Genomic DNA, 16,801 nt, shown 5'->3' on the forward strand with positions numbered 1-16,801 from the left:
CCCAAAGGGTGAATTTTATTTACGTCCCTTCCTGTGAAGTAGACTTTATACACTTGAGCCTGAACATGGAAGCTGCTTTTCCCACAAAATAACTTGACAAATGACCACATTGTTAGCTTTCACGATACAGTGACATCGAGTCGTTTTTAGAAAATTAAATGGCGATTGAGAGCTAATTATCAGCCCTTACAAATCAGCACATTCCTGAGAAATCTTCTTACGAGCAAATGCACAAAACACTAGTGACAGTGACACTCGAGTGACGCGCTGGGAAAATTAAACGTCTTCCGCCAGGTTCACTTCACATGCGCACAGCGGGTGGTTGGCCCGACGTGGCCCCGCAGACACAGAGCCCAGAAGCTTTCCTGGTCCTCTCTGATTTTCCCCCAAAGAACAGTCACGAAGCAGGAAATAAGTAACGATCTGGAGTCCGGCCGGCCCAGCCTCAGTACAGGGCTTCCCGTCCCTCTGGCTCGGCAGCAGCTCACTTAGCCACGCGGGACGAGTTTATCTTCCTGATGTCGACGTGGCTCAGGATCAATGTCCCATTTTTGAATTTTCCAACCTGGCCAATCCGTCCACTTGACAAAATGCTGGGAGCTGCTTTCTTCTTCTTAGATTTCCTACGTTTAAAGAGAGAGCGACCCTTTAGTACAGTTCCTCATGTTGTGGTGACCCCCAATGTCATTGTTACAAATTGAACATCATTAAAGCATAGTGATTCATCACAAAAACAATATGTAATTACATATGTGTTTTCCGATGGTCTTAGGCGACCCCTCTGAAAGAGTCGCGACCCACAGGTTGAGAACTGCTGGTTTAGAGGCAGGCTCAGAGGGTCGCGGCACCACTGGCCAGACCACATGATGGCTCCCGCAAAGCCCCGCCTCCATGGTCTTCCCTGGTCCCTGAGACACGCCAACGGCCGCAGGGTCTCTGGACTGGTTCCTTCCACTTGAGCTTTCCAGCTGTCCCGCCTCTTCCCCCAGGTGTCACCTCCCTGTCACCTTCTTGGACGGCATCCGGCCTGCCCCCAGGCATCTTATTTCACAACGCTGCCTCTCAACCTCTCACGGGGCGGAGCGGAGCGGAGATGCCAGCTTGGCACCCTGCACTGTCTGCTGTATGTTTTGGTTTGTTTCCCTCACCACAGTGTCAGGGCCTCGAGGGCAGGGATGCCCTCCAGGTGCTCATGGCTGCACACCTAAGCTGCCTACATGCCTGGCACGGCCAGGACACATGCCAGCTGAAGGCGAGGGCGAGTTCGCTGGAGCCCAAGAAAGAGGTTGAGATAACAGGAGCCAATTTTGAAACAGAAGGGGGGGGGAGGGGGAGAAAAGGCACTAGAACAAAAGCTAAGAAACACCCATAAGCAACACCATCAGTATCAGTTATTAGATCACGGCGCTCTGCCTGGAAGCCAGCCACTCCCCACGGGACTGGGGCGCGGTCACACCCGCAGGGGACAGGGGACAGAAGTCTCTGTTGGAAATGCCAACCTCAGCGTTTCCACTGGCCGCTTGCAGGTGCGGATCTTTGGAAACAGGAGACTGGAGAAGGCTCCCGATCCAGTCCTGAGGTCGCTGCTTGAGGTGGGCAGCTGACTCAGTCCTGCCTTCCCCTCACAGGGGAGCCCTGGGACAGGCTGGACCCCCAGCGACCCCCGGCTTATCCCCAAAACTCAGCCACAGCTTCCCCACGCCGTCCGCCCTCCCGCCGTGTGGTGTCACTCACCTGTCCTCCTGCCCTTTCCTCTTCTTTTTCTTGAAAATGTCTGTGTCCTGGGCCTGTTTCAGAATTTGAGACAATATATACATCAGACATAGCAAGAGGTCTGTGATCAAAAGCCAAGATGCTATTATCTTAATGCTTTTTGAGTAGACACATTAAAAAAAGACTCAAAGTTTCTTCCTAAAACACTTTTGAGAACATGGAAGGCCATTCCAGAGAAGACTGACGACAGAAATGTCCACTCTTCCGCCCTGGCTGGTTTGGCTCAGTGGAGAGCGTCAGCCTGCAGGCTGAAGGTTCGATTCCTGTCGGGGCGCATGCCCAGGTTGCGGGCTCAATCCCCAGTGTGGGGTGTGCAGGAGGCAGCCGGTCAATGATTCTCTCTCATCATTGATTTTCTACCTCCCTTTCTCCCTCTCCCTTCCTCTCTGAAATCAATAAAAATATATTTTTAAAAAAAGAGAGTAAATGCAAAAGCTATTAAAAAAAAGTCCACTCTCCATTTCAGATGAAAAGGAGTGGAACACCCATCCCGTGTGCGGTTTCAAAGCCCCCGTGCACTGACCAACACAAAATACAAAAGAACCGAGTACAGGAAATCGATGAACGCAGCTGACAGGATCTGAACAGGAGTTTGTGGCTTCAAGCAAACCGCCATGCAAATACACCAGATCACTTGGCTGCATTACAAAACGCTGCTGACCTGAGGAAGTGGTCTAGACCAGTGGTTCTCAACCTCTGGCCCTTTAAATACAGTTCCTCATGTTGTGACCCAACCATAAAATTATTTTTCGTTGCTACTTCATAATTTAATGTTGCTACTGCTATGAATCGTCATGTAAATATCTGATATGCAGGATGGTCGTAGGCGGCCCCTGTGAAAGGGTCATTCGACTGCCAAAGGGGTTGCGACCCACAGGTTGAGAACCGCTGGTCCAGACCTTTCCAAGCAGCTGGGCCCAGCAACCATTGTGACAAATGGCCACCACCTTTCTGTTCTGGCTTTAATGAAGGGAAGGCCATGACACCTACCATTCTCTTTTCCTCTTCCTTGGCTGCCTTTTTCTCTTTGATCTGCTCCTGCAAAACCTTGTAATTCACGTAACTCTTCTTGGGAGGCTGCAATGGAAGAAAAGGGACACGTCATCACTTTGTATTCTGCACCCATTTCCCAGCATCCCTTGCCCCGGCTGGCCGCGTCCTGTCTGGTGACAGGAGGCCAAGCAGTCCCTCACCTGTGCGCCCAGCATGACCGCACGCTCCCGTTCCAGAACTCTCTCCTTCCCTTTTCCGTAGCCCGTGATCCCAAACCGGTGCACCTCCAGCCGAGCCTGGGGACAAAGCAGAATCAGACCCAAGTGCTCCCCACAAACTCCCCAGGAGAAAGCCACGCCCATCGGGGATGTGTTCTGGAGACCACGAGCTGGCGCCAGATACTCAGCGACGAAAGCCCACAAGACGCTGTGATGGTTCAAGGAGCTGCGTGGGTCTCCTGCAGTGGCCGCCCCCTCCCGACACCATCCCGGGTTTAATGAGGACAGCAGAGGCAAAGCGTGCTCTCTGCACGAAGGAGGGACAGGAGCAGTGAATACAGAGCCTGCAGCTCTCTGAGGCTCCACCACTCCCGCCACCCTCGGAGGCAGTGATTTCCACTTAGAGGTCCCTCCCCAAGCATCCCTACTTAGACTTAGAAACCACTAACAGCAGCTTTAAACACAGATCTGTGTGGGTTTTTTTTCTTTCATTAAAAGATAATTTAGAAAGAAGAGGGAAAGTCACCTATACCTACTCTTAGCAGCTGAACTACTTGCTCCTGTCTTTTTTCTCACACGAGTTTGAAGCCTGGTTTATCATCACAGAACTCGCGCATCCCTGCTTCTCCTGCTCTCCGCTGCAGCACCGGTGTTGCGACAGAAAACCATCTTGTTTCAGATGAACGGGCGGTTTTCAAGCGAGTGGGTGCAGTGACGTGCTGAGCCATTCCCCCAACCCCCGGACGTGTTAACAGCCATCGTTTTTGGTAGCATAAAGATGGAAAAATTAGCAATTTCAAAACACATACCTTTTCTAAGTTAAATTCTTGTATATTCACATCTTTCTCCAGGATACCAGTTTTGGTCTGAAAAGGGAAAAACAAGTCTTATTAAGATCATCTGTTACCACATCATTATAATCTCTAGCACCGACGGAGTGGACATGTTTTAAAAGGCCTTGAAGCTGGGCCCAGATGCCTAGATGCCAAACGATGACACAGGCATGCTGCACAGGATCCTGATTAAGACCTACTTATGCTTCAGAGACGCAGTGGCTTTACGTGTCTTGATAGACTTGGCATGTCTTCTTGAGTATAAACCACTTCAACTAGATGACTTTCTTCCCAACAGGCAGCTGACGTGGGACCTACTAAAGAACAGGGTGGAGCCCTGACCGGTGTGGCTCAGTGGATAGAGCGTCGGCCTGCGGACTGAAGGGTCCAGGGTTCGATTCCGGCCAAGGGCATGTACCTTGGCTGCGGGCACATCCCCAGTGGGGAGTGTGCAGGAGGTGGCTGATCGATGTTTCTCTCTCACTGATGTTTCTTACTCTCTATCCCTCTCCCTGCCTTTCTGTAAAAAATCAATAAAAATATATTAAAAAAATAAGAGTTTAAAAAAAAAAAAGAACAGGGTGTAGACCACTAAGGGTGACCTGGAGATGGGAGGGTTTCAGGGTCAAGGCCAAGGGAGTGATCTGGAAACAGTGGAGGTCATGAGGGCACGGAGAACCCGGGGCAATAACTTGGGAAAACGTTCTGCCTGTGAAGGTGCTGGAAAATGCACTCGAGTTAATCCAAGGACAGAGAGCCCAGGCTAACCGACAGTCCGTCTCTCTAGTGCAGTAGCTGGGAACACAGCTTTCACGCCAGGAGGCCTTAGGCCTGAACATGAGCTCTGGCGCGGACCTCACATCCACAGAAAATTCCCAAGCTTTTACGTCTCCGAGAGGTAATGCTGTGAGGATTCTGCAGATTATACACCACGTCCAGTGGGATCCCAGACAACAATCCATACTTAAGCACATTCGTTCGTATTTCTGTAGCATCTATGAATATTCATGCCAAATGAATAAACAAAAATAATTCTTAAGCCTCAGATCAGTTCAGGTCAGTTTTAGCTGCCAAATAATTCTGTACCAAACTTAAAAAATGCCCCACTAACTTGTGATGTCGAATGTTCTGGGGTTTTGGAACGACAGGTTTGAGACTGTGGGGTTACTGTCTGAATGCAGGCCGACGATTTAAAAGGCAGACAGGTATGAGTTTGTGTGTGGGGGGAGGTTGTGGGTTAGTGGGGGGGATGAGGACACATTTGTAATACCTTAATAAAAAAAAAAAAAACATTAAAAGGCAGATAGGTGCCATCAACTGTGAGATAATGCATTAGCTAATGAATATAATAACCACTTTTAGTAAATAGTAAGCACCCAGCAAACATGAGCAGTCCATCGTATGCTCAAAAGCAGCCTACCTGGACCTCAGTCCAGCCATAGGAGCCAAGATCCCTTCCGTTCTCAGTGCACTGTTCTAGTACATTTTTTGCTAATATGTTTTTATTGACTTGAGAGAAACATGGATCGGCTGCCTCCTGCATGCCCCCTACTGGGGATCGAGCCCACAACCCAGGCCTGTGCCCTGACCGGGAATCAATCCAATGACCCCGAGTCGTAAGGGACGATGCTCAACCGAGCCACACCAGCCAGGCGATTACTTCTCTTATGGTTTCCTTACCCTTTTCTACGTAGGCCACAGAAGAGGCTAAGGTTCATGAACGGGGCAGTGATGGACGGACGTGAGGGGTGGAGAAAGGGCACGAAGACATGGCCGGAAGGGCCAAACAACACTCGGACCATTTTAAACTATAAATGACACTTCCTGAGAAGCGCCGTTACTGTTCACCCCTGGCAGTGCGGCAAGGCCCTTTAGAGTGGGCCTGCCACTCGCTCCTCGAATCCCAAGCCCAGGCCACTCCACTGGATGGGGACCCCTGCAGGAAGTCCGGCCTCAGTCCCCTCCTGCCTCGTTAGACGGAGCCGACGAGCCGACCTGTAACCCACTTACTGGGCAGGGGGCACAGTGATCTTTTCTTTGATTTCAGAGAGGAAGGGAGAGGGGGAGAGAGAGAGAAACATCAGTGATGAGAGAGAATCATGGATCGGCCGCCTCCTGCACCCGCCGCACTGGGGATCGAGCCCACAACCCGGGCCTGTGCCCTTCACCAGAATCAAACCCGGGACCCTTCAGTCCGCAGGCTGACGCTCTATCCACTGGGCCACGCCGGCCAGGGCCAGAGTGAGTGATCTTTTTAAGTTACAATTCACCTCATGCCTGTGCTTAAACTTCTTTGGTGGCATCGCATGCACTTGGCACTAAAACCTGAGGGCCTCGCCGTCACCTGCGGGACCTGGCAGGGGCTGGGCAGCTGCCTTTCCCAAGCTCACACCTCCCCTCCGTCCTACTCCCTCTGGCCTTCCAGCTTCCAGACCCAGCGGGCCTTTCCGCACCTCGGGGTCCTTGCCACACAGCCTTCCCTCTGCCTCAAGGACTCGTCTGGCTCCTGTCACAAAAGCCTTTCACAGGGCAGTCGGTCTGATGTCACGTCCTCGGACCTACATCCTTCCTTCAGAGCGTTTGTAACTCTGTTTCGTGATATTGTTCGTTTTCCTGGGGTTCGCCTGCCTCCACCAGCAGACGGTTCACTCCCAGAGAGCAAAGGACTGCACCTCATTTCCTGCTGATCTCCTGGGTCTGCCCAAGAGCAGGCACTCAGTTATTTGTGGGTAAATAAATGAATGGATAAGCGATCTCTTACCTACTATTCCTGTCAAACTACTTCTGTGGTCCCTACTCTATACGTGGGCAGGATTAGGAACTTCCTTTGCCAGTTAGACATTGGTAAAGGGTAAAAGGCTAAACAAATGGTGGCCAAGTCTGGCTGAGCAACCATACCTCTCCCACGGACTGAATTTCAAGCGAGACTTACCAATTGTCTAAGAGAGATTGCTGCTCAGTAAACTCAAGCTGCTTTTCACTGCTGGGGACAGTCAGCACATCCCAGGCAGCTCCCCGGGGAGGGGACCCCTGGGCACTGCGCCTGGGTTCCTCCAGTCTACCCAGGTACCTGTTCCCCTTGCCCATTCTACTCCGTATCCTTTTGCTGCAATAAATCATAACTCTGATATGCCCGGCTAGTGTGGCTCAGTGGATTGAGCGTCGTCCCATGAACCAAGAGGTTGCTGGTTCGATTCCCGGTCAGGGGACGTGCCCAGGTTGTGGGCTTGATCCCCAGTGTGGGGCGTGCAGGAGGCAGCTGATCAATGTTTCTATCTCATCGATATTTCTCTCTCTTTCTCTCCCTTCCTCTTTCTCAAAAAAAAAAAAAAATCAGTAAAAACATAACCATGACAGTGACTGCATGCTGAGTCCCGTGCGTGCTTTCGGCAAGTCCCCCAGGTTAGGGTGTGGTCTTGGGGGCCCCTGACACCGCCTATAAAGATAGTCACCCCGTTCCACAATATCAGAGTTTCCCTCCCAGACACACAAACTAACCGGCTCATTACCTGGGCGTTCTCGTCTTGATCCGGCCGCTGTTTCCTTTTCTTACTCCTGCTGTGGAATTCCACCACCTCCACCGGCTCCCTCCTGTTCAGGGGAGAGGGCGATGCCGCCGCCCGGGGGGCTTGTGGGCCTGCAGGGGCCTCCGGGGGGGGCACGGAGGGGGCACACCGCAGCTCTTCCCGGAGCTCCGAGAAGAAGCTCGAAGCCTTCTTCCTCGGGCCTCTTACAGGAGCACCAGGTGGGGGAGCGGGCTCGGCCCCCAAGGCCACGGGGGTCCCCGCAGCTCTCTTCTTGTTTTCCTTTTTCCTTCGGATCCTTTTCTGTTCCGCTTCATCGTCTGTCTCGCCTGTTTGCTCGACCACAAGAAGGAAAAGGACATTTTTATTTTTAGCGACTGCCCATATCAAATCATGTGAATGCACGTATAGATATACATCGCCACAAACATGTGGATCTACCTACAAAGAAAAAAAACAAACTTGTTTTTCTTCAAAGAGGGTTGCATTTGCACCATTTAGAGAATCCGACACGCCACAGGGGACGATGCTCAACCGGGGTAACAGTATGTGTGACTCTCTCATGAGCTGGTCATTTTAGTCTTCACCTTGGCTGTTCCTAAGCCATCATGGCAACAGTCCCGGAAGCGGACCCACGCTGGCTCACGCTTTGTAACTCAAAATGTCAGCCAGTGTTTCTTTTTCACACTTTCTAGGGTTATAGGTGAGCATTATAGTGTGCTAGGGTGAGGGACTGCGGCATGGAAGGGTTACAGAATGTTACAGAGTGTGCTAAGGGGAGGAAATGGGACATGAGAAATTGAATGTGCTGGGAGGGGCGACTGACGTATGGAGGACTGTGTCAGGGTTAGGAACCATACAAGAAAAATTGCTAGATTGTCTTAGAAAAACAATGTGTTATGATATGCTCCAGCCAGGTGTGACTCTGTTTACCCCCCCCCCTCCAGGCTTATGAACTTTCTGTGAACTTCCAAGAAACAGCTAATGGAATGCTTTGCATTTTTTTCTAACACTGTTTTGCTATAAAGGATCATACTGCACCCTTGATCTCGGCCACATGCTCCGAAGCTCCCAGAGGGGGAGATAGGCGCTGTGGTCAGCTGGCCAGCTTAATAAAGGTTCTTAATTTTAAGTTCTGAGTCGGTGGTCTATCTCGCTGAGCCAACCCATAACAACGGTTTTTCTATCTTCTTTCAGTTACGAATTAAGATGAACCGGCCTGGCTGGCGGGGCTCAGTGGTTGAGCGCCGACCTGTGAACCAGGAGGTTCGATTCCCGGTCAGGGCACGGGCCCGGGTTGCAGGTCCCCAGTGTGGGGCGTGCAGGAGGCAGCCGATCCACGATTCCCTCTCATCCTGGATGTTCTCTCTCCCTCTCCTGTCCTCTCTGAAATCAATGCAAATGTGCATATATTTTTTAAAAAGACGATAATGACTGAAGATTCTCTTTGGCGCAGGCAGGAGAGATGCCACCCTCCTCCCCGGGGGCAAGCTCTGCAGAGCGTGGGGAGCTGCCTAGCAACGTCCCAGGCGGTTGCCACATTAAAACGGGAGTTTTATTTCCCTTCCCTCCCATCGAGATAAACGAAGGAGATCGCAGGTCGGCCAATTTAGGGGACAAAAGGTTGGGAAAACATTCTTCCACCCCCCGCACCCCACCCCCCGGCGAGGGGACGCCCGGAAGGACGAGGCCCCCGCGGGACCAGGCGATCCTAATGCCGGAGGGTCAGCTGGGCTCGGGGAGTCCGGGGCGGGGGTGCCCAGGGGCCCGGAACAGTGAAAAGAAAAGAAAAAAGGTGAAAAGGCTGCGGCGCCGCCGAGGGGTGCCGGCTCCCGGGAACCTCTGACCCCGAAAGCGGAGGCCCGCCCCGCCGGCGGCGACCCGAGCCCCTCGCTCCCCACGTGGACCCCGGAGGCCCCCGCTCACCAAAGTCGTAGAGGTTCTGGAGCACCGCGTCCAGCAGCTGGCGGGAGGGAGGCGGGGAGGGCCCCCGCCCCTGCTCGTGCGCCATCGCGGGGTCGGGCTCCGCGTGACCGACCCCCGGAGCCCGCGGGTGCGGGTTGCGCGCGCGAGGCGCCCTCACTTCCGGGTTCCGCCGGCCGCGCGCGCGCGCGCGCGCACACCCTCACTTCCGGGTTCCACTGCGAGAGAGCGCGCGCGCGCCGCCGCCGCAGGGCCCCGCGCGGCTTCCGTCCTGGCCAAGATGGCGGCGCCCGGGGTCCCGAGCAGCGGTCGCAGAGGGTGCCACCGCCCTCGGCGAGGTCGGGCCGCCCCGCGCGGAAGAACCGCCCCCAGCCGCCACACCAGCACCGCCACCGCCTAGCACAGCATCCCAGGCCCCGCCCGGGACGGACGGCAGCCGCGCCATGGATTCTTCCAGCTCGTCCAGCTCCAGCTTTGCCGTCGGCTCCCCTCGTCCCGGCGCTGTCGTGCTCCTGTATTCGGTAGGCGCCCAGGGAAAGGCGGCGGCCCCGGGCGGGCCCGAGAGAGGACCCTCTCCTCCCCGTCTCGTTTTCCTCGGGGCGGTCGCTCCGGGCCCTGGAGAGCCTGGGCCCCGACTTCCCCGAGGAGGGGCTGGTTGGTTGCCTTGGTTTCCAAGGCAACGGAGCATCACTGTGTCCGTGTGTGTGTGTGTGTGTGTGTGTGTGTGTCCCCGTGTGTGTGTGTGCGTGTGCGCGCTTTTCCAAGTTCCTCCCCGCGACGGTTCCCCCGGCTCCTTTCCTCTCGCGCCTTCCCTTCCCCTCCGCCGGCCGCGGGGCCGCCCGAAAGCCCCCGCCTGGCCCGGGCAGGAGGCGTGGGAACGGGAGCTGCGGCGAGGGCGCGGCGGGCGCCCTGTTGGGCGAAGCCGAGGAACCCGCGGGCCCACCCAGCCTGAGCCGCAGGCCCCGGGCCCCCACCCCGTCCTTCTGCTCGGCCTGCGCTCCCGGCGGGAGAGTGTTGGGCTCATCAGCGGGCAGAGAGTTTTTACGATTTAAGTTTTTTTTTTTTAATACATGCACACGTGTGTGTGTGTGTGTGTGTGTGTGTGTGTGTGTTTACATTTTTATTGATTTCAGAGAGGAAGGGAGAGGGAGAGAGAAACATGGATCGGCTGCCCCCTGCACGCCCCCCCACTGGGGATGGAGCCTGCAACCCGGGCCTGTGCCCCGATAGGGAATCGAACCCTGACCTCCTGGTTCATAGGTTGACACTCAACCACTGGGCCAGGCCGGCTGGGCTTTAATATATTTTTTATTGTTGCTGGTATTACAGATATCTCCCATTTCCCCCTTCATTCCCCCCCCCCCCCAGGTCTTCACCACCCTATTTATTGCCCGGGTCCATGGGCTGTGCCCATATAAGTATATAAAGTTCTCTGGTTTATCTCTTCTCGACCCCCCAGCCCCACATCAAGGTATGTCAGTCGGTTCCATGTCTTCCCTGCTTCGGGTCTTATTTTGTCGGTCAATTCATTTTGTTGATTAGAACAAATCTAAGGAGATTTGGAACTTCTGGAGGTTTTTATGGCCTGTTTTTGTCATTGTACTTTTCCCACAAGTCCCTTTGCCACCCAGCCTCTCTCCAACTCGCCTCTTCTCCCCCAACTGCCTCTCTCTGTCTCCTGATTTTATCAGGTCTTTTTATGCCAACAAAACGTTTACTGGTCACTCACCATTGTCACGAGAGCTCTGTAGCGCTCGGGGTTGCATAATCCTGGCGTAATGGATTGTGTGTGTGTGTTTTTAAAACAGTAGATTCATTTTTATCTACTTTAGGAGGAAATAAAAGAGGGCATTTAAAAGGTTTGCCACCATGCTTGTCCTAGCAGTTAGTGTCAGTCTGACTTAAATATAATGTTAATTTGTTTGAGAAGGTCAAACAGGGAAAACAGAAAAAAGCAAGATAAACAAACAAACAAACAAAAATCCACAACTTCAAAAGAGGGTATGTGTGTGTATGTGGCTGCCTTCCGGTTGGGAGATCAGCATTCTTTGGAACAAGAGGAAATGCCCATCTCATGGCAGAGCTAGGAGCTCTTCGTTGGTGGTAGCGGTCCATTTCTCCCAGGCTCGTCACTGCAAGGACCCTCCTCATGGCCTTCCCACCCGCCAGGTGTGTGGTGGGAATATCTGACCTCTAACTGCTGCCCCTGTGGGAGTCCCTAAGGAGTGTAGAAAGAGGGTTGCGGTGTGGCTCTGACAGGCGTAGGTCCCTTTTTCAGTCCTAACTGGCTTGTGACTTGAGTACAATCCTCCTATATAATAAAAGCCTAATATGCAAATTGTGCCCTCGACCAGGAGTTCGACCCGGTGTTCAGCCGGCCAACTGCCCGCAGCCCCTGCCCCCGGCTGACCCAGCCCTTGATCGGCCCCTCCACCCTATCGGAACCAACCCGTGCACAAATTGGTGCACTGGGCCTCTAGTTTCCTATATTACAGGAGAGAGTTGGGCCTTTACTTCCCCATTCACCAATGGTTCTTTACTGACTTTTCTCAACTTTTCATGTGAATGACTAGGCAGTTGTATATGAGCTGTCTCCTCGGACGGACGCTGCACATGTCTTGTGATTACATAGTTTTCCTCTCCTGATATCCTGAGCTTTTTCTTTTCTTTTTTTTTTTTTTTTAAACATATTTTATTGATTTTTTACAGAGAGGAAGGGAAAGAGATAGAGAGTTAGAAACATCGATGAGAGAGAAACATCGATCAGCTGCCTCCTGCACATCTCCCACCGGGGATGTGCCCGCAACCCAGGTACATGCCCCTGACCGGAATCGAACCTGGGACCTTCCAGTCCCCAGGCCGACGCTCTATCCACTGAGCCAAACCGGTTTTGGCCTGAGCTTTTTCTTACTATTCCTATTTCAGGCCTGTCCTGTGCTTGTGCAATGTGCTATCTAATCTGAGAGTGGTATTCGAGATACTTGAGATATTGCTGATTGCAACAAACAGTCCTTAGTCATTCTTCTCAGTGTTCAAGACACAGAAGTTAAAGAGCAAGCCCTCGCCTTTCAGGACTTCAAAGGAAGTCATGAAAGTAAACAAATAGTTGCAACGAAGTGGAACAAGGGCAGTGGTGGAAACATGCGCAATGCCTTGTGGGAGTGAGAGAAGGAGCCCCTGACCTGTCTGGGACCAGAGAAGGTGACCCTGCGCTGAGTTTTTGAGATGTGAAGGGGGATGAGGGAGAGGAAGCCTGTGCTAGGCATCCATGTAAGAACCAAGGGGTCAGGGAAGGCTGGAATAGAGGGGGCCAGAGAAATGAAGGCCGGGAGGTAGGCAGTCTACATTTCCCAAAGGGATTTCATGTGTCGTGTTTACCCACCCTTGCGGCTGAAATCTGAACTTCACTGGGCACCATTTAAGGGGATCACATTAGTACGTGGAAGGTCTAAGAGAACTGCTTGGTTTCTGCCATGATTATCTGGATGAATAACCTCTCCTACTTCACTTAAGTGGAGGCTGTAGAAGGAGAGGCTGGCTGGGGAGGGAATTTGATGCCAGGATCCTGGACATGGGCCAGGACAGAGGAGGGAAGACAGCCCGAGTGTCAGTGGCAGTGAGTGTGGGGAGAGGGCGATGGGCCGCCTGTGGGGTATGGAGGGCAGCAGAAGGGGTGGCTAAGGAAGAGGAGGCAGACTCAGGTTGACTCCTGGTTTCTGTGATTGGGCAACTGGGTGGATGAGATGCCTTTCGCAGATAGGAGATGCGGACGGAGCAGGTTTGGTCAGGGTGTAATTGAGGTTGTTTTCAGTTTGAGCTGGGGGAGGCAAAGTTAATGATTTTTAAAAAATACATTTTTTTATTGATTTCAGAGAGGAAGGGAGAGAGAGAAACATCAATGATAAGAGAGAATCATCGATCGGCTGCCTCCTGCACACCCCCTACTGGGGATCGGGCCTGCAACCCAGGCATGTGCCCTTGACTGGCATCGAACCTGTGACCCTTCAGTCCGCAGGCCGACGCTCTGTCCACTGCGCCAAACCAGCCAGGGCAAAGTTAATGATTTTTAATTTGTGGATTATTACGTTATGGACCAGATCCATCACAAGGGGCTTGGGAGACATCCGAATAGAGTTAGAAATACGGGAGCCGAGCAAAGAGGAAGGGCTGGTCTAAACATGTAGGCTTGGCAACCATCCCAAGTAGGTTGTATCCTAAGCCACTGGCCTGGTGAAGTCTTGCAGTGAGACCACAGATGCAAAGGAGGCTGGGGGTGGGGGATCGCTGGCGCACCCGTCACCCAAACTATGGCTTCCTGTTAGACTCTGAATGAAAAATCTCGACTGCTTACAATGTGCTATAAGACACCACATCACCAGACGGGCAGCCGCTGCTACTTTTATTATTGCGGTCCCAGCACAAAGCTCTCCTCCCCAGAGAGGACTTCCCCAGCCATTCAATCTCGAGTAGCACTCCCACCCCTTTTCATTAGTTACTCTATCCCATTGTCCTCAGAGTATTTCGTTTCCAGTGCTGGCAGCCGGAGTCTGTAGTCTTGTACTTGCTGTCAGAGCTGATCGTTAAATTTTCATGAAGCTTGCAAGCCCCATGTTAAAACGCAGCCATTATTAAAAATTAAAGAGTAAGCCCTGGCCAGGTAGTCAGCTGGAGCATCATCCCATGCACCGAAAGGCTGCGGGCTTGCTTCCCATCGGGGTACATACCTGGTTGGAAGGTTCGATCCTTCGTCGGGCATGTATGAGAGGCCACTGATTGATGCTTGTCTCTCCCCCACTCCCCCCCCCCGCCCCCTTCTTCCCTTTCCTGTCTCTATAAAAATTAATAAACATATCCTCGGGTGAGGATTCAAAAAATATTAAAGATTAAGTTATATATTTACAATTAAATAAATCCTGTTAAAAAATAGCCTGGCCAGCGTGGCTCAGTGGAGTGTCAGCCTATGAACCAGGAGGTCACAGTTGGATTCCCATCAGGGCTCATGCCCAGGTTGTAGGCTCGATCCCCAGCGGGGAGCATGCAGGAGGCGGCCAATGGATGTTTCTCTCTGATATCTTTGTTTCTCTCTCTCTATCCCCCTCCATTCTCTCTAAAATCAATTAAAAAAAATTTAAAAGATAAAATAAAACATGATAATTCAATATCAATTTATTGGTCCTATTTACATTTTTTCTTGGAATATGAAGATCTAACATTCGTTCACTCTGCTCTTGTCACATGTCACAGAATACAAATGGGACAGAAATAAAGCTTTACAAGTACAGTCCCTAATCTGTCCTGACTTATTATACAGGATGTGCATGACTTTCTTTCCTTTACCTTGTCCACAGAAGGAGCTCAAAAAGTGGGATGAGTTTGAAGATATGTTAGAGGAAAGGAGGCATGTCAGTGACCTGAAGTTTGCCATGAAGTGCTACACCCCTCTCCTGTATAAGGGGCTTGTTCCATGCACGCCAAACGATATTAAGTATAGTGTTCTCAACTCCGAAGAGGTTTACTACGTCATCAAGCAGGTAAGTGAGTCCTCTTCCACGCAGCCCGGTTTGCTCCTGGTCAACAAGTTCTTCCTCTTCTTGATGCTATGAATTTATTTGGCTATCTTTAATGTATCTTTTTTAAAAATATATTTTTATCGATTTCAGAGAGGAAGGGGGAGGGGGATAGAGAGAAACATCAATGACGAGAGAGAATCACGGATCAGTTGCCTCCTGCACGCCCCCGACTGGGGATGGAGCCCGCACCCGGGCACGTGCCCTGACCTGGAATCTAACCGCAACCTCCTGGTTCCTAGGGCCACACTCAACCACTGAGCCACGCTGGCTGGGCTGGGCCTAATGTATCTTTTTAGGTTTAGCTACATTCAGCACATTCATCAAATGTATACCATAGCCAGAACGTGTGTGAGCCTCTGTCCTAGACACGGGGTCTAGCCATGAGCGACTGGAGCAGGGTTCCTGCCTCTGAAGTGTGCAGTCTGATGGGGTCTGAGGACAGTTGTATCATCAACTTTGATACAAGATTCGCTGGTGGGCGCACTGCAGGGCCACCTGTTGGGGGGAAGCTAGTTTTGTGTAGGGAGTTAGAGATTTTTTAAAATGAGGCCTGGAAGAGGATTAGGAGTTTTCCAGGTGAACCGGGTGAAAGGAGTATTTCTAACAGAGCAATAACTTTCCCCGTGGTTTTCAAACCTCACTTGGGAGCTCTAAGAATCCCTGTGCGTCAGCCCCACCCCGTACCAGCTACACCAGGAGGTCGGGAAGGAGCCAGCCATCGGCAGTCTTTAAGGAAGCCCGGTCCATTTCAAAGGGTGGCCGTTTGGGAACCACCCGCTTGCTTTAAGGACCAGAGAACACGCGTATTTGCAGCACTGAAGGTGGATTAACATGACCGACCACAGAAGCAGAGAAGGGGCCATGGTGAGAACTGAGGCTGGAGAGGGAAGCAGGGCCTCTGGCGTGGAGGGCGTGCAAACCTCGGAGCGGAATTAGAAGCTGTGCAAAGCCATTGAAGGATTTCCATCTGGAGTTGGTGCGATTGTTTATATTTTAGAAACATACCTTGCTAAAAATAGAGATAAGAAATCTGCTCATGATGCTCAAAGTGTAGACACCTTAAGCCGTTGCATCTGCCATTTTTTAGTTGGTGCCTGCAACTTGGTTGCAATGATGTTTGGGCTACTGAGTTGCAATGCTCTTGGCCTTGTTTTGTTTCTGTCCTCGCCAAGTACCAGTGTTGGCTAGTGCAAGGGATTCTGTTTATTCTTTAAACACATAACCCTAGGGAACGGAAGGGCTGTTTGCATTTTAAGTTATGTCGTCAAAGTCAGTAGGTGCAGGATCTGTAGGGAAGTGAGTCCTGTAAGTTCAAGTTTATGATTAGGTGACAAGTTGACATTGAGATTGCCCTTTCCCTGATCAAAAATGTACAAAGGCTTTTAGACAACAAAGACATTTGAGAGGTAAAGTAGACGTTATTAAGGGAAGGGAAGAAGGCTTCACAGCCAGGGGAGGGAGGGGTGGAGAGGAGCTGAGTTCTGTTTGGGACAGACTGACCGCGGCCGCTCCCTGTCCTCTCTCTGAACCCTTTCATTCTCATCAGCCCCTTCCCTTCAGTCTATAGACAGGTCCAGGGCCACTGAACTTACACTTGAAAGTGATTGCAATGGCAAATTTTATATTATGTATATTTGTATCATAATTTTAAAAACTGGGATGATTGTAAAAAAAATAAAACAAGTTGAAGGCTTTCCAACTTGGAAGAGCGTTTTTCCTCTCTTCTTCCCTCTTTTTTTTTTTTCTTTTCATTATTTTATTGATTTCAGAGAAGAAGGGAGAGGGGAAGAGAGATAGAAACATCAATGATGAGAGAGAATGATTGATCGGCTGCTTCCTGCACACCCCACACTGAGGATTGAGCCCGAAACCCGGCAGGTGCCCTTAACCGGGAATTGAACCCTGACCTCCTGGTTCATAGGTCGACATTCAACTACTGAGCCACACCGGCCGGCTCCTCTCTCTTC

At 51.7% G+C, this 16,801-nt stretch overlaps 2 protein-coding genes across 2 annotated transcripts in view; one reads left to right on the forward strand and one right to left on the reverse strand.

Annotated features, from left to right (window-relative positions):
• On the reverse strand, positions 1–9,937 carry FSAF1 (40S small subunit processome assembly factor 1). The gene is made up of 7 exons (XM_081114318.1): positions 9,268–9,937; positions 7,327–7,670; positions 3,794–3,850; positions 2,967–3,062; positions 2,764–2,850; positions 1,735–1,787; positions 1–623 (listed from the first exon to the last, which is right to left on the reverse strand). The coding sequence occupies exons 1-7, from the start codon at positions 9,350–9,352 to the stop codon at positions 485–487; spliced, it is 861 nt and encodes a 286-aa protein (XP_080970444.1). The 5' UTR covers positions 9,353–9,937; the 3' UTR covers positions 1–484.
• The window catches only part of GNPAT (glyceronephosphate O-acyltransferase), a 19,063-nt gene continuing 11,749 nt past the window's right edge, over positions 9,488–16,801 (forward strand). Inside the window, exons 1-2 of the mRNA XM_081114305.1 lie at positions 9,488–9,785; positions 14,613–14,795. Of these exons, the coding sequence (XP_080970431.1) occupies positions 9,708–9,785; positions 14,613–14,795 (261 nt within the window). The 5' untranslated portion in view covers positions 9,488–9,707. The remainder of the gene's footprint in view (positions 9,786–14,612; positions 14,796–16,801) is intronic.

Source organism: Myotis nattereri, assembly GCF_964212035.1.
Source record: "Myotis nattereri genome assembly, chromosome: 20".
Lineage (NCBI taxonomy): Eukaryota > Metazoa > Chordata > Mammalia > Chiroptera > Vespertilionidae > Myotis > Myotis nattereri.

Coding starts and splice junctions, on each gene's coding strand:
- FSAF1 (XM_081114318.1), bottom strand. CDS start 9,352: ATGGCGCACGAGCAGGGGCGGGGGCCCTCCCCGCCTCCCTCCCGCCAG. Junction 7,671..9,267: donor CCAGAACCTCTACGACTTTG/GTGAGCGGGGGC, acceptor TCGAGCAAACAG/GCGAGACAGACGATGAAGCG. Junction 2,851..2,966: donor CGGTCATGCTGGGCGCACAG/GTGAGGGACTGC, acceptor CTTCCATTGCAG/CCTCCCAAGAAGAGTTACGT.